Here is an 18,079-nt window from a genome sequence, read left to right as displayed (position 1 = left end):
GTGGTTTAAGATATTCCAGGTCTTGCTAAATCACATCTTATTAATATAATCTTTGAAAAATTCCAACACAAGATAAAGCCTTTCATTCTCTGTAAGCATTCTTCCATAGGTTTCAATTTCTCCATTTCTATTAACAATTCTTCTCTTTAAATAAAGTTTAAGTCTTCTATACACTAAATAACAATGTAACTCCGGGCTTCTCTGGTGGCGCAGTGGTTGAGAGTCCACTTGCTGATGCAAGGGACACGGGTTCGTGCCCCGGTCTGGGAAGATTCCACATGCCTTGGAGTGGCTGGGCCCGTGAGCCATGGCCGCTGAGCCTGCGCAACCGGAGCCTGTGCTCTGCAGCGGGAGAGGCCGCAACAGTGAGAGGCCCGCGTACCGCAAAAAAAAAAAAAAAAAAAAAAGTAACTTCTTCTTGATTCTTGTAGCTTTTTCTCTCATCCTTTTTCTCCCTCACCCCCGCTACTGGACTCTTACATTGTTTTTTTAATTAATTAATTAATTTTATTTATTTATTTTTGGCTGTGTTGGGTCTTTGTTGCTGCATGCAGGCTTTCTCTACTTGTGGTGAGCAGGGGCTACTCTTCGTTGTGGTGCATGGGCTTCTCATTGCAGTGACTTCTCTTGTTGCAGAGCATGAGCTCTAGGCACATGGGCTCAGTAGTTGTGGCTTGCGGGCTCTAGAGCGCAGGCTCAGTAGTTGTGGCTCACAAGCTTAGTTGCTCGGCGGCATGTGGGATCTTCCCGGACCAAGGCTCGAACCTGCATTGGCAGGTGGATTCTTAACAACTGCACTACTAGGGAAGGCCTGGACTCTTACATTCTTTTTTTTTATTATTACTATCAAAAAGTTTATTTCTTCTTTTTTTACATTTTTTTAATTTTTTTTTTGCTTTATAATAAATTTAATCAGTTATACATATACATATGTTCCCATATCCCCTCCATTTTGTGTCTCCCTCCCACCCTCCCTATCCCACCCCTCCAGGCGGTCACAAAGCACCGAGCTGATCTCCCTGTGCTATGCGGCTGCTTCCCGCTAGCTATCTACCTTACGTTTGGTAGTGTATATATGTCCATGCCGCTCTTTCACTTTGTCACAGCTTACCCTTCCCCCTCCCCATATCCTGAATCCATTCTCTAGTAGTTCTGTGTCTTTATTCCTGTCTTACCCCTAGGTTCTTCATGACATTTTTTTTCTTAAATTCCATATATATGTGTCAGCATACAGTATTTGTCTTTCTCTTTCTGACTTACTTCACTCTGTATGACAGGCTCTAGGTCCATCCACCTCATTACAAATAGCTCAATTTCGTTTCTTTTTATGGCTGAGTAATATTCCATTGTATATATGTGCCACATCTTCTTTACCCATTCATCCGATGATGGACACTTAGGTTGTTTCCATCTCCGGGCTATTGTAAATAGGGCTGCTATGAACATTTTGGTACATGTCTCTTTTTGAATTATGGTTTTCTCAGGGTATATGCCTAGTAGTGGGATTGCTGGGTCATATGGTAGTTCTATTTGTAGTTTCTTAAGGAACCTCCATACCGTTCTCCATAGTGGCTGTACCAATTCACATTCCGACCAGCAGTGCAAGAGTGTTCCCTTTTTTCCACACGCTCTCCAGCATTTATTGTTTCTAGATTTTTTGATGATGGCCATTCTGACTGGTGTGAGATGATATCTCATTGTAGTTTTGATTTGCATTTCTCTAATGAGTAAAGATGTTGAGCATCCTTTCATGTGTTTGTTGGCAGTCTGTATATCTTCTGTGGAGAAATGTCCATTTAGGTCTTCTGCCCATTTTTGGATTGGGTTGTTTGTTTTTTTGTTATTGAGCTGCATGAGCTGCTTATAAATTTTGGAGATTAATCCTTTGTCAGTTGCTTCATTTGCAAATATTTTCTCCCATTCTGAGGGTTGTCTTTTGGTCTTGTTTATGGTTTCCTTTGCTGTGCAAACGCTTTTAAGTTTCATTAGGTCCCATGTGTTTATTTTTGTCTTTATTTCCATTTCTCTAGGAGGTGGGTCCAAAAGGATCTTGCTGTGCTTTATGTCATAGAGTGTTCTGCCTATGTTTTCCTCTAAGAGTTTGATAGTGTCTGGCCTTACATTTAGGTCTTTAATCCATTTTGAGCTTATTTTTGTGTATGGTGTTAGGGAGTGATCTAATCTCATACTTTTACATGTCCCTGTCCAGTTTTCCCAGCACCACTTATTGAAGAGACTGTCCTTCCTCCACTGTACTATCCTGCCGCGTTTATCAAAGATAAGGTGACCATATGTCCGTGGGTTTATCTCTGGGTTTTCTATCCTGTTCCATTGATCTATCTTTCTGTTTTTGTGTCAGTCCCATACTGTCTTGATTACTGTAGTTTTGTAGTATAGTCTGAAGTCAGGGAGCCTGATTCCTCCAGCTCCATTTTTCTTTCTCAAGATTGCTTTGGCTATTCGGGGTCTTTTGTGTTTCCATAGAAATGGTGAAATTTTTTGTTCTAGTTCTGTGAAAAATGCCAGTGGTAGTTTCATAGGGATTGCATTGAATCTGTAGATTGCTTTGGGTAGTAGAGTCATTTTCACAATGTTGATTCTTCCAATCCAAGAACATGGTACATCTCTCCATCTATTTGTATCATCTTTAATTTCTTTCATCAGTGTCTTATAATCTTCTGCATACAGGTCTTTTGTCTCCTTAGGTAGGTTTATTCCTAGATATTTTATTCTTTTTGTTGCAATGGTAAATGGGAGTGTTTCCTTGATTTCACTTTCAGATTTTTCATCATTAGTATATAGGAATGCCAGAGATTTCTGTGCATTAATTTTGTATCCTGCAACTTGACCAAATTCATTGATTAACTCTAGTAGTTTTCTGGTAGCATCTTTAGGATTCTCTATGTATAGTATCATGTCATCTGCAAACAGTGACAGCTTTACTTCTTCTTTTCCGATTTGGATTCCTTTTATTTCCTTTTCTTCTCTGATTGCTGTGGCTAAAACTTCCAAAACTATGTTGAATAAGAGTGGTGAGAGTGGGGAACCTTGTCTTGTTCCTGATTTTAGTGGAAATGGTTTCAGTTTTTCACCCTTGAGGACGATGCTGGCTGTGGGTTTGTCACATATGGCCTTTATTATGTTGAGGAAATTTCCCTCTATGCCTACTTTCTGCAGGGTTTTTATCATAAATGGGTGTTGAATTTTGTCGAAAGCTTTCTCTGCATCTATTGAGATGATCATATGGTTTTTCTCCTTCAATTTGTTAATATGGTGTATCACGTTGATTGATTTGTGTATATTGAAGAATCCTTGCATTCCTGGAATAAACCCCACTTGATCATGGTGTATCATCCTTTTAATGTGCTGTTGGATTCTGCTTGTTAGTATTTTGTTGAGGATTTTTGCATCTATGTTCATCAGTGATATTGGCCTGTAGTTTTCTTTCTTTGTGACATCCTTGTCTGGTTTTGGTATCAAGGTGATGGTGGCTTCATAGAATGAGTTTGGGAGTGTTCCTCCCTCTGCTATATTTTGGAAGAGTTTGAGAAGGATAGGTGTTAGCTCTTTTCTAAATGCTTTATAGAATTCGCCTGTGAAGCCATCTGGTCCTGGGCTTTTGTGACTCTTACATTCTTTAACGCATGGTCTCATCCATGATTCATCTTTCATCACTTATTCTCTTCTTTTACACTAAATTGACTTTCAATCTTGTAACTCCACTAAAAGTTTTGAGGGTCATCAAGAACCGTTTCTTCTTCAGTCCTTACCCTGCTTCACTTCTCAGCAGCAACCGCGAACATGACCACACTCTGCCTCTGCTCCTCTGAGCCCACCTCAGTCTGAATGACAGTAACCCTTGATGTTCAGTCCTTGACCCTTTCTAATCCTCTTTCTAAATTCTCTCAGGGCTCCTTACATCTCAAGGCTTCGTACCAGATTCCCTAACCTGCCTTTCCAGCCTTGACCCCTTTGCTGAGATCACCTGTACTTTTCTCTCCCTCTTCTTGCTCCTCATAGACAACATCCTCAGCCACACTCATGAGCCATTACTCAGTGAGGATTATCCTTGTACAGAGCTATTCTTGGACACTTTATGTTTATTCTTATTGGTGTTACTTTGAGTGTAGTGTTATTTTCTAATCTTGGGGGGCAGCCTCACCCTTAGGATGTTGACCAGCATACTTTGTCTTTATTTTTTTTATAATGCGAAAGTTTTTCACAAGGATCAGATTTTCAATTATTTGCCCTTGTTTTCTTTTTTCTTTCTTTTTTTTTTTTTTTGGCTGCATTGGATCTGCATTGCTGCGTGTGGGCTTTTACTAGTTGAGGTGAGTGGGGGCTTCTCTTCACTGTGGTGCGCGGGCTTCTCACTGCAGTGGCTTCTCTTGTTGCAGAGCACAGGCTCTAGGAACGTGGGCTGCAGTAGTTGCAGCACATGGGCTCAGTAGTTGTGGCTTGCAGGCTCTAGAGTGCAGGCTCAGTAGTTGTGGTGCATGGGCTTAGTGGCTCCCCGGCATGTGGGATCTTCCTGGACCAGGGAACAAACCCATGTCCAATGCACTGGCAGGCGGATTCCTAACTACTGCACCAGGGAAGTCCCTGCCCTTGTTTTCTTTTGAATGATTTCCTACTCCATAGAGACCTGACCTTATGGAAGTCTTCTGACACTCCTTTCAGGTGAATACTCAACTATATTGTTTGGAGTCTTGAGTCAGCTAGAGCTCTCTCTTCTTCCCAGCCCAGATTCTTCATCTCAACACTGTGCTGACCATATATCTTAACTCAGGTTGGCTCTGGCCTGGGGATTCCTGAGATGAGAACTTTAGGAGAAGCCAGGGCTACTGACTGAGTTGGTGAAAAGCTCTCTCATTAAATTTTTGATTTGTGTAGACCTTAAAGTGGCCAATAATTCTATGTCATAATCCTAACTCATTTCTATAGGAATCTACAGAAAATCCCTCATTATTTTTTTTAATACGCTTAATCAGTGTGGGGTATCCTTACAAAATTTTCAATTTCTGATACCCGAATAGATGTGTTTGACAATGTAAGGGGACATCTGGCACTCTCATTCACATGACACTCCTTTTGTCAACATATTGTATTGTCACTTGTATGAAAAGTATGCTAATACAATGTGACTAATGCATATCAAGTCTAGAAAAAATAATTTTCAATGTTTCTTTGAACACAAGAAGGGCCAGTCAATAGAATGTTCTAGTCCCCCTGACAGGTATATCTGTATAATGACACTGCATGAATCTAACTATTGTGATGGAAAGAAACGAGTTGGTAGGTGCATCTACCTCATCCCTCCAACTTAGGGTTCACAATAGAATCTTCTGATTTTTTAAATCATAGGTAGCTTCCCCTACAAAGGAGAGTATAAATGGCAGGAGATTTTACCAACCTTTCTGCTTGGTCAATAGTTACATAGCTTTCACTATACATTGATAAATTGGAATCCTGGATTACATATCAGTCTTTTCTGAGACTGGCTGTTACACCTTTGAAAGGCTGATTAACTCAAGTGTCTGGGAGAAAAATTGTTCCTGAACTTGCTATGCTAGGAACACCTGTTACTATGTAAGGCCCTGATTGAGCAGCCATTTCTACTTTTTCACTGGCATCTCTTTTCTTTTTTGAAAGAAAAAAGGGGGACTTCCCTGGAGGTCCAGTGGTTAAGACTTTGCCTTCCAATGCAGGAAGTTTGATCCCTGGTCAGGGAGCTAAGATCCCACATGCCTCCTGGCCAAAAAACCAAAACATAAAACAGAAGCAGTATTGTATCAAATTCAATTAAGACTTGAAGAATGGTCCACATCAAAAAAATCTTTAAAAAAATAAAGTAAAATAAAATCCAAGAAAGGAAAAAATACATTCCTTTCAGAAAAATGCTTGCATAGTGACCTAGTATTCCTTCTTGATAAAGAAAATGAACTATAACATTAAAAGTAATTCATTCTCAAAATAGCACTGGAGGGTTTAGATTACAAGGGAAGTTCAGAATTCTAGATCAAATCATTACTCAAATTTCTGGGCTCAAACAGATATTTGTGTACCACTGTTCATAGCAGCATTATTAACAATAGCCAGAAGGTGGAAAAATCACAGTGTTCATTGACAGATGAATGAATAAACAAAATGTGGTATATATAAAATATTGCTTTTGGACTGTCACCATCTTTTTAATTAAAGTCTTACTATAAAAATCAATTTTATTATTTCAGTCAACTTCCTCTATAAAGAGGAATTATGCTACCAGTAGCAAGTAGTATCAATATAAAAATAAACTCTTTTATCAATGAGACTTTTCATATTGTCCAAAATATTCTTACATATTACTAGTAAAAAAAATTAAAATTCCTTTTCAGCATGACAGAAATTAAGAGATTGACTTACTGAACTTGTACTTAACAGGTTTTTCTGAAGCTCTTCAATTTTGTCCGCTTGCTTTTTGACTGTAGCTTTTAACTTGGCATTTTCAATTTCAAGCCTAAAATGCATATTTTAAAATAATTACTCTCACACATAGATTTTAAAATACCACACAGTTTCTGAACAAACACCTGCAGGTTCAATTACATACGTTCTTAGAATTTTGAAAAGTAGATGATTTGGCAATTGTGCCGTTTTCTAGTTGTGTTCTGTGGATAATGTGAAAAATTTAGAAATAATGGAGAAAAATTATGCATTTCAAAATAGCTCAAAGCTGAAATGTTTACCCAGCTTCACAATGATGTATTTATTGTCATAACTGATATAATTCTCATACTATACTGCTTATCTGCTCTATACTTATACTAAGTTATTTTCTGTGCTGCTTTAAATTGTACTTTTGGATGTGATCCTGCGTCTTCTCAGCACATCTCATGGCCTCTGTACGTCGATCCTGTGCTTCGTGCAACTAAAAGGAGAAAAAAAATTTTTAAATTACTGATAATCTAGCAAATCTGCCATCATCTGTTTTTATGTCTTTCATCTGCATATTGTTTATGGCTACTTTCCTGCTGCAACAGCAGAGTTGAGTTGCTACAACAGACACCTTCTGAACCACAAAGCCTAAAATATTTACTATCTGGCCCTTTACAAGTTACTGACCTCTAGTACTAAACCACAACATCATTCATGCTTTAAATTATATTTTATCAAACAAATACACAAATTTATAAATTGGCCAAATGGGGAAAGACATTTATATTTTTTACTCCATGCTGTATACCAACTATAATTTTAAATATCCACATATGTGAATGACCACAGCTCTTCCAGTGATTATGAACGTTCACACTACACACTACTGTTGGTGACAACCAGATGCTTCAGGGACTAGTGTGAGAGGTAGTATCTACACAGGAGCCAGAATGCGTGGGTCTGAGTCCCAATTCCACCACTTATTTGCTGTATGTCCTTGAGCAAACTACTTAAATTTTCTGTGTCTCAGTTTCTCCAGCCATAAAATGAAGATAATAATAGCACTGACCTCACTGGGATGTCGGGAAGATTAAATTGGGGGGGGGGTATACATAACTTATGTAGAAAAGTACGTGGCACATAGTAAATGCTAAGTGTTTACAATCAGAATTATTACTATTGCTGTATTTTACGTTCTAAACAATTTGATATTTTAGGCAGATGGCATGCCAACAGAAGTGGTCTCCTGTACAAGTCACACTGAAATCATTCTCCATACCACTGAAATTGGCAGTAACAGGGAGCATGAGGACCAGAATGTATGTGCCCAGTACTTCAAAAACTTTCACTGATTCCACTAGTCCTTTTTTCCACTTACAATAATTTATAACTTACTTCCTCTCTGTACTACTCAGTGGGCAGTGATCATGGACTAATATGCAAATAGCACCTCCTGGATTGAGTGGTACATAACTTACATGACCATCAGAGGAAGGGTTAAGTCACTGGCATGGAAATATCACCCTACTGCTAAATCAAAGTTCTGAATCAATTCACTCCCTGCAACTGGTTATGTCTAGAAAGTACTCGGATGAGAAAATTAAGGTTATGTGGTATGGATACTGGAGAAGCTATCCACAGAGTTTTACAGTTGGTGAAATGCTATCAATGTGAAAATCCCCAGTTCTGGCTGCATAATGAAGGAAGGCAAATTTAGATTTTTTTTCCAGAGTGAGGGAAAAAAAAAAGAGCATTTAATTGAACAATTCTCCTCCATTAGATTAAGAGCTTTTAATTGTATATTTAATTGCTTAAAATACATTTTAATAAAAGATTATATCAATATCTCCAAGAAAAAGTTATTGGTATGGTATAAAGGACTTAATTGTATCCTAGCAACTGTTAAGCTAAAATATTTTCAATTTATGCAAGACAGGTGCCGTGCATATCAATAAATATTCCCTGTTAGACAAATTTATACTTAGACGAGATTCTCTCTCATGAAAAAAATTAAATCAGTGTAAAATTAAGGGCTAAAGTGTTCTTCACAGACTAGATGACAGGGTCAATGAGAGCTAGGACAGTCAGAGAGAGAGCTTCATGGAGAAGACTGGGGGCCAGGTCTGAATAAATGGAGGATTAGGCAGGAGGAAAAGAAACTGTAAAGACAGAAAGGACAGCATGAGTAAAGGCCAAGAAAAGATGAAATCAGCCAATTAACTCAGAGGATAAAACCCAACAGCAGGGAGATAAAAATTATGTCCACACAGTAACTTGTAAATGACTGTTCACAGCAGCATTATTAACAGCCCAAAGGTGGAAATAACCCAAAGGCCCATCAACTGATGAATGGATGAACGACTTAGCCACATAACGTGCTGTTCGACAATATACAGAAATGGAAGTACTGATATGCGCTATAACATGGATGAACCTCGAAAATGCTACGTCAAATGAGAAAAGCTAATCACAAAGGACCACATACTGTGTGATTCCATTTATATGAAATACCCAGAATAGGCACATCTACAGAGACAGAGATTAGACTGGTGGTTGCTGGGGCTGAGGGAGATGGGGGCCATGGGTGATGGCTAAGGGATGCAGAGTTTTCCTTTGGGGGTGATGGAGATGCTCTATAATTGATGCCAAGTGCACGACTCTCTGAATATACAAGGAGAGATTGAACTACACATTTTAAATGGGTGAATTATATGATATGTGAATTATCTCAATAGTTTTCTTAAAAATACAATGGCAGGATCTAGATAATTTTCTTAATTTTCTATTTTGGGTGTACATACTATACACGATCTGAGTATCTCTACGCTTTTACAATATATCTAAAATGAAAAGAAAATGAAGGCAATGCCTAACTTCAACTGGTTTGTATAATGACCTTTCTGCACACGTTATTCTGAAATCCATGAAATAAATACACACAGATACTACATCCATTCATGAAAGTGAAGATGAAAAATGACAATTTTATGGAACATTCCATTAAACATTATCCTCTGATTTTATCTGGCTTGCTTCATCATGGTAGTAGAGATATCACTAAAAAATACTGTTTAATAGAAAAAAAAAGTCTCTCAACTTCTGTGAGGAATCACGCACAATTCTCAACTTTCCTAAGGGTAAATATTGTAAGAAAAAATATATAATGCAAACGGCAGGATGAAAGTCAGAGTTTAAGAAACAAGTGCATTATAAAGATAACAAAATTGTAATAAATTTACTAGTAACGAAAATACAAAAGAAAGCCGTCCATGAAAATTAGTGTCCTAAAACACTTTATCCTATACATTAAGTACTGACACGTTAAATTTCATACATACCTGACTTGTGACTTGACGTAATTTTTTCTTTAAATCCTGTGCCTCATCTTCTAAATTAGTACGATAACGTGACGTGGCCTCCAGTGAAGCCTCTGACATAGATTGCTTTATTAGGGTATCAGCCAGTTCTTGTTGAAGTTGTCTCACAAGTGCCTAATAAGATACTCTGTCACTGATTTTGTAAATTACCTTATTATTAAGTTATGTTAATAATAGATAACTCCAACCTATGTACTTTGAAAACTATCACCAGAGACATCAATTTGTCTCCTTCTTGTATGTGCACCTTCCTGCTCACTGAATTTGGTTTAAGACACAGAAGGTGTTACCCTCCGGCCTTATCGCTATTAAGTTACTTAGACAATGGATTCAGTCCCACTATCCACTCCCCGCCCTTCCCGATCAATTTGCTGAGCTTGAGGACCTCCTCAAGTCTCAGAAAGAAATGGGTGTGTAGGTGGGACGAGTGGTGGGAACATCTTCCCTCTTCTCTACTGGAGGCTTCCATTAACTTCAGAGATCCTCACATATTCAATCCAGTGCTCAATAGATTCCTATCTCAGAATTAAAATGAGGTCATTCCCATTTTAATTCCTAGAATTAAAATGAGACCTTCAGGGCCTCCCTCTGCCTCCCGATAGCAGCCCCTATGACCCTGTCCCCCACCCTATTCCTGCTACTCATGAATCTGCCACCCCTCACTAGTCTGAAAATGGGAGTCCAATGCCAAATTAATAAGTCACAGAGAGCTACAATTCTCTTTGTATTGGACAGATTTATATCCAAATGATAGTAACTGAGCCTTGAAATGAGAATTATGAGCAAATTATTTGTAAAAATGTTCCAAGTAACTTATAAATAGAAGTGGGAAGATTAAATCAAGTATAGTTTTGCTAAAGCTCACTACTTTAATCCCAAATTATGATTTAATGAAAAGTAGATGCCTTTAAAGAGTTGAGAGGTCATAAGAATACATGGTTTGAGGCTGAACTATTTCCCAAATTAATTCAAATTGACATGAATAAAAATAAAATTATATGAACTAAAAAGTTATGACAAGCTACTGAAGGAAAAGTACTATGAGATATGGCATCGACACATCAGTTCATTTGGGAAATCTGGAATTGACTGTCAAGGTAATACACACAACTGAACCTTAATTTCAAAATAATTCATTTTAGATCTGAGCGTTTCATTTATCTGCTTCATCATGATACTAAAATGTGGTGACATAAAGATTAAAATTATTAGCTTAGCAGTAGAAGAGTAAATTACTAATACCTGTCTATACCCATTAACAATTTATAACTTAATCTCTTAAAATTTCATAGGTGACACAATGTCTCTACTCAAAGTAAAGTACCTCTCACGTCTAATTCTTTATTTGCTGGATACAAGGTATGCTTTTAGGCTGATTTACAGTCTATAGATTTATAGTCTATATATTATTTCTATTCAACTAGATTCAACATTTAGCCATAATCAAAATCACTTTGAATTTTCTTTCAGGAAGTCTGAGAATTATTTCTCTTCTTGGATACTTACTTCTCTTTCTGTTTTCTCATTTTCATACTGATACATTCTCTCTTTTAAATGATTACGTTCATTGATTAACTCCTTGTTCCTTTCCTCCAGCATCAGACCTTGTTTTTCACTTTCAGCTTGAAGTTTTTTCACAATCTCCTGAAACTGGTCTTGGATGTTAATTACTGTCTTCTCTCTACTGTCGGCTTTGTTTTGCGCATCATCCAGTTGCTGTCTGAGCAATATGTTTTCACTCTGGAGTTGAGATAATCTCTCTTCTAAGGATTCCTGCTTTCCAATGTATTTATTCACTTTGCCTTGTTCGCTTTGATACATGTGTTCAAGTTCCTTCTTTTGACACTGTGCTTGGCTTAGGTCTCTCTGTACACGTTCTAACACCAAAGTCTTTTCTCTGAGAGCATCCCTCGTGTGATGGAACTTGGTTTTTAGGCTACTGAATTTACTTTCAGCTTGAGAAAGTTGCTGGGAAAGCATCTCATTGTTATCTTTCAGGTTAGACACATCAAAATTCATTTTGTCCTGCAAGCGTAACCACTCATCTCTTGCTCTCTGGAAGGCAAGTTCCAGGTCTCTTTTTGATGTCTGACTTTGATGGTGATCATGTATGGTAGCAGCCAGTTTAGAACGATAGGATTCCACTTCTGCTTCCAGTCTTTCTTTGCTTTGTTTTTCATTCTCCAGCTTAAAGTCTAGCATTGTATTCTCAGCTGTCAGAACATTAAGCTGTCCAGTGTATTGGAATATTGTCTTTGTTAATGTTTCCTCATTCAGTTTTATTGTCTTTTGAAGATCATCATTCTTTTCTTTTACAATTTCAATGTCCTCAACATATTTCTTTTCCTTTTCCTGGTTCTGACATTTTATTGTGTCGATTTCCAGTCTTAGCATGGCAACTTCATCCTGCAACATGTGGTTTTTATGTAACAGATCTTTTTCTTTTTCAGGACTATCGGACACCTAAGTGAAATAAAGGAGATTTTTAGCTAGTACTCAATAAATTGACATTTCATGATTTCCTCTGAAAGACTAACCTGTATGTTGATACAATGAAAAGGCTGCAATAAGTGGATATCCAACTGGAAAAAATAAGGTTGGATACAAACCTCAGACTTCTTACAAGCAGAAATCTTCAAAAGTTCAAAAATTTAATTGAAGACAATGAACCCACGAAAGTAAAAAACAAACCACAGGAGAATTCTTAAGAAGCTCAGAATTGGAAAGGCCTTTCTCTAAATTATAACAAACCCAGAAGGCTTAAAATAAAAGATTAATAAATCTGACTACACTTAAAAATTGCATCTGATGTGATATATTTATACAGTGCAATACTACTCTGCCATAAAACAGAATGAAATAATGCCATTTGCAGCAACACGGATGGACCTAGAGACTATGATACTAAGCGAAGTAAGCCAGACAGAAAGACAAATATCATATGATATCGCTTATACATGGAATCTAAAAAAATGATACAAATAAACTTATTTACAAAACAGAAAGAGACTCACAGACGTAGAAAACAAACTTATGGTTACTGAAGGGGAAAGAGGGGGAGGGATTCATTAGGAGGTTGGGATTAATATATACACACTACTATATAAAAAACAGATAACCCACAATGACCTACTGTGTAGCACAGGGAACTACACTCAATATTTGGAAAAAGAATCTATAAAGGTATATATATATATATATATATATATATATATATATATATATATATATATAACAGAATCACTGTGCTGTATACCTGAAAATAACACAGTATTGTAAATCAATTATACTTCAATAAAAAATAAAATAAAATACCACCTGCTAGCTTAAAAATAATTACATCTGCTATCTAACCTATACAGCTACCCCATAGTAAAAGCCTTAGCTCTGTATATATTTCAACAGATTAAATTTCCTAAAAAATTTTTTTCCTGAGAATATTCCATAAATATTCTATGTTTCTACTATTTATATAGTCCTGAGACTATTCCATAAATATTCTACATTTCTAATATTTTTATAGTCAGTTACAAGAATTACATCTACTGATAACTGTACTAAGCACTTCTACAAACATCAATTAACTCATTTAGCTATGACAATCCTGGAAATGAGGAAGTCAAAAATACAAGCAAGCTGCAGGCTTTTCTCCAGGTCTTTTGACTTTACTATGAGTCCTCTTACACCAAACCACAGCTAGTTCTCTAGTACAAACATATAAATATGCAATGAGCCTTATATTTCACTATGGTGCATACACTAGTGGTAAATCAGGTAAAATTTATAGAGATCTTAGAAAATCGTGAGATTATTCGCTGCTGCAATAACTTTTACTCTCTCTTCATAATGCTTAAAATAGTAAGGTAGGGGGAAATACAATGAACTGTTTCACTAAAAATAAAACACTTATCAATAAATTATCACTAAATAAATATTATGGCATATCTATCACTATTTTCAAAAGTTCCTTGTACTGAAATAGGACACTACCTGGAGCAAAGTGTTAATTTTCTCACAAGTAGAAGAATGACATCCAAAAGACGTTCTCTGAACTGGCTATACCTTTCCCCCTTACCATCAGTGGAAGGGATAAACTAACCTCTCTATTAATCTATCAAGGAAGTGAAATCACTGCCAAAAACCATAATGTTGCTTTGTTTGTTTGTTTTGGGATTTTCTCTTTTTTTTTTGGTAATTTTGTAAGTTTATTCTAAGGAAATATTTTTTTTTTAAGGGCTCAAAAAAGTTTTTACGGGCTTCCCTGGTGGTGCAGTGGTTTAGAGTCCACCTGCCGATGCAGGGGACACGGGTTCGTGCCCTGGTTCGGGAAGATTGCACATGCCGCAGAGTGGCTGGGCCCGTGAGCCATGGCCGCTGAGCCTGCGTGGCTGGAGCCTGTGCTCTGCAATGGGAGAGGCTACAACAGTGAGAGGCCCACGTACCGCAAAAAAAAAAAAAAAATATATTTTTACAACTAATGTTGCAGCTTTTACGATACTGAAAAATTGTAAGTGATGTGAAAATGTCATTGATGGGGTACTGGTTAAAGAAATGACAGTGAAGCCAAGAACAGACTCTGATTTAGGCACTGAAAATGATGAGGTGCATAGTGATTGACATGTTCACTCCAAAGCAGAGGGCAAGAACGTATTCAGTGCTGAGATTTGGTCGGGTAGTGTTTTCGATGGTGGAGCACACATGGTGTTCCCTGCCTAAACCGCCATCAGGGTGCAGACTTTTCTAGATGGTAGCAATAGTTTTCAGATTATGAAAAGTTAATCAGTTCCTATGGAAAATATTAAAAGCTGCTCCTTGGATGAGGCTATTGTATGTCACTGCTTGACTGTTGCAGACAAATGGATTTAAATTAAAAATACTACTTGAATTAAATTTAATCAAATATAATTCAATTATGTTTGAACTAAAAATATTAAATATGCAATGGACGAGAAACGTCACCCCCCCCAAATATACTTAAATAGGTTTTAAATATCCTCTACACTGTCTGTGATGTATAGTATTGGTTTTTAAAATATATACATATACAGATACATACACACAAATATTTGAAAATGATTAAAGAAAATATCTCAGAATTCATTTCCTTATTAGTCATTTCTATCTCCTTTTGTTTGGCAAGGTGACTGGTCAGGATTCCATCTTGTAAAATTCTGGCATTCTGCTCTCGAGAAAGCTGCCTCTGAGCGTCATTTCGCTCTTCTACAACCTGGAGACACATTTCATGAGGTTTTTGGTCTCATACCATTAAAAAAAAAAAGTCAAAAGCTTAAGAGCAGAATTAAAAAAAAAACTGTTAAAAGGAAGTAGCCTTTTAAAATAAACACAAGGATATTTATCCCACATGAATAACTTAAGATTTTAATTTAAATGACTGCTAAACTTATCACAGAGCAAAAATACAGGGAGATATAGTATTGTGAAAGAAAATTTTTTTACAAAGCATTTAACTAGTTCCATCGCAGTCTCAAGGCAATTTACCCTGTAGTTTAACACAGAAAAGCCAAAATTAACACATGGATTGGAATTAAGAATATTACTTTTAAATGGACCAAAAATGCCAATCATTATGTTAATCATTAAGCTCAATTTACCTTCCATTCCTCCATTCAGAAAACATACACAGAGCATGTATTAGAAGCTAAGAATGGCAAGAAATTAATAGCTTAAGCTATAAATGTCATAGTTCATATTTAGGATGAGATAACACTTTTTATTTGTTTTAAACCTAAATAATATATATTAAATCAAAGCGATATTACAAATAATACTGAGGAAATACTGTTGGAAATTTGAAATTTTCACCAAAGATTAACTTACCTGATTCAGATTATTTCTCACAGTCCTCAGTTCCATGTCTAGTGCTCTGAGAGTGAGTTCAAGTTGTTGTTTCATTTCAACTTCTTTACTGTATTGCTCTTCTTTTCTTCTTAACTGCTCCCTAATTTTTTCATATAACCTGTCAGCATTTCTTCTCTTCTTCTTTTCTTGTTTTAGGGTGAATCTGCAGTTAAATATGCTTACCTTAAAATGTGTTTTGTTGGAAAATAAAAAGTTCATTTTATGATCTGGCTCTTCACCTGCTGATTTAGTATCCTAATGAAATTTCTGTTCTCCAGTTTTTTTTTCCTTTCTAGGTCCCATATTTTTAATTCCTCACTTCAATCTCTTCATAAAGATATATATACTTGAAAGGTAGCAATGAAAAAACATTCTGCCACTTAAGTAAGTTTTAGTCAAGAGTAACTCTGGTGAATAGTGTAGGAAAGAAATTTTGAAATTATTCAGTGAAGTTAGGCCGAAAATTACCGTTTTCCACACTGTCATAATTACTCCTCCTTTAGGACACATAATTTAGTTACTAGTTAAAAAGAGAAGCTGTTGTTTAGAAACAAGTTTATAAGTTCACTAGAAATAAAATTTCAACTTCATAAAATACTACAGGTACCCCTAAATGACTTACAGTGCCAGATAAAATCTGCAGATGCCTTTTACAGAACATATATCTTCAGACACTGTAATCCAAGACTAGGCTAGGGAGTCTAATATCTGTTGCCCCACACTTTTTATGTTTCTTCTTTTGCAACATTTTCAACTTGTTGATTATTATCTATTTAATAAATAATTTTAAATCCCGTAAGGCAGGATCCATATTAATTAATCAAATAGAGAGTATTTTGTGCTTTCAGCACAAACCTGTGAACTAATTTTATCTCTGTATGAAAGAGATATTGAATAAACTAATCAGTAATCACCTTCCATTTTTACCTCTTATTTCATCCATGCATATGTTAAGAATAAAACTACATAAATGTTTTTAAAAATTTTGTCTTGAGAAAAATGGCCATTTCATACTTCTGTGGGTGGGAGTGTAAAGAAATATAAACTTTCTGGAGAACAATTTAGAAACATGGATCAAAGACCTTTTTAAAAAGTTCTCATACTTTAACCAAATAACACAATATTAAAGAATTTATTCAAAATAAATAATCAGAAATGTAGAAATGAATTTATAGAAGAGACATTCCTTGTAGCATTAAATATAATGCAGAAAAATGAAAAATAACTGACATTCAATTTGCTAAAAAAATAATGACCATAATTCAAAAAGACACAAGCACCCCAATGTTCATTGCAGCACTATTTACAATAGCCAGGTCATGGAAGCAATGTAAATGCCCATCAACAGACGAATGGATAAAGAAGATGTGGCACATATATACAATGGAATATTACTCAGCCATAAAAAGGAACGAAATTGGGTCATTTGTTGAGACGTGGTTGGATCTAGGGACTGTCATACAGAGTGAAGTAAGTCAGAAAGAGAAAAACAAATATCGTATATTAACACATATATGTGGAATCTAGAAAAATGGTACAGGTGAACTGGTTTGCAAGGCAGAAATAGAGACACAGATGTAGAGAACAAACGTATAGACACCAAGGGGGGAAAGCAGGGGGCTGGGATGAACTTGGAGCTTGGGATTGACATGTATACACTAATATGTATAAAATGGATAACTAATAAGAACCTGCTGTATAAAAAAATAAAATTAAAAAAAAGAGAGATTACAAAAAAATGAGGCTTCGTATGGAGGACTTCTGTATGGCCATGAAAATGATGATTTGGAAATATATACATTAAATTATTAGTAGAAGTATCCACTGTTAAGAACTTGCTGTATTATTTCCAAGAATTTCACACTCCACAATACTAATGAAGTTTTCTCCCCTGTAAAATCCCAGCAGGTAAGTTAGCAATTATAAAACTTCCTGTAATATTAAAGTAAATACACATCTGTAGTATTACAGTAAATAAAAACAGTTCAAATATTTCTTTAAAACCAAGATGTTCAATACCTCAAGCTGCAGAGCTCTTGTTCCCATTCCACTTTTTGATGCTCTAACTGTGATTTCATTTCTTTTGTTTCTGATAGCTCCTTTTGTAGCCCAGTAACCTTACTTTCCATTTTTTTATTTTGTCCTGTAAGTAGTTCACAGTGATCTTTTTTAAGATCTATTAATCTTTCATATGAAAGAACTGCATCCCGAATTTTCAATAAGCTAACAGAATCTGCATTAGGAAGAAAACAAAGATAGAAATAAAATATATGAGTAATTTTTATGTATACAGCACTGTGCATTTTCACCTTCACTCATCCATACATTGAACAAATACCTTTTTTTTTTTTTTTGGCCATGACGCACAGCATGCGGGACCTTAATTCCCTGACCAGGAATTCAAGTGGCTAAATATACAATGCCCC

General features: G+C 36.1%; 1 protein-coding gene across 3 annotated transcripts in view; it reads right to left on the bottom strand.

Moving 5' to 3' along the window:
- The window catches only part of LOC309797651 (ankyrin repeat domain-containing protein 26-like), a 137,792-nt gene that overhangs the window by 12,418 nt on the left and 107,295 nt on the right, over nucleotides 1-18,079 (bottom strand). For 2 of the 3 annotated variants that reach the window (XM_082646111.1, XM_082646110.1), the window contains exons 6-11: nucleotides 17,673-17,886; nucleotides 15,633-15,816; nucleotides 11,301-12,257; nucleotides 9,756-9,908; nucleotides 6,840-6,910; nucleotides 6,406-6,499 (exon numbers count right to left, since the gene is read on the bottom strand). In XM_082646111.1, coding sequence (XP_082502237.1) covers nucleotides 6,406-6,499; nucleotides 6,840-6,910; nucleotides 9,756-9,908; nucleotides 11,301-12,257; nucleotides 15,633-15,816; nucleotides 17,673-17,886 — 1,673 coding nt within the window. Of the gene's footprint in view, nucleotides 1-6,405; nucleotides 6,500-6,839; nucleotides 6,911-9,755; nucleotides 9,909-11,300; nucleotides 12,258-14,883; nucleotides 15,022-15,632; nucleotides 15,817-17,672; nucleotides 17,887-18,079 lie in introns of all 3 variants that reach the window. The other variant, XM_082646112.1, reaches the window with a different exon arrangement.

The sequence above is a fragment of the Mesoplodon mirus genome (genome assembly GCF_964341445.2).
Source record: "Mesoplodon mirus genome assembly, contig: HAP1_SCAFFOLD_832, whole genome shotgun sequence".
NCBI lineage: Eukaryota > Metazoa > Chordata > Mammalia > Artiodactyla > Ziphiidae > Mesoplodon > Mesoplodon mirus.
The sequence above is the reverse complement of the archived record's forward strand: the minus strand, read 5'-3'. Positions and strand labels throughout refer to the sequence as shown.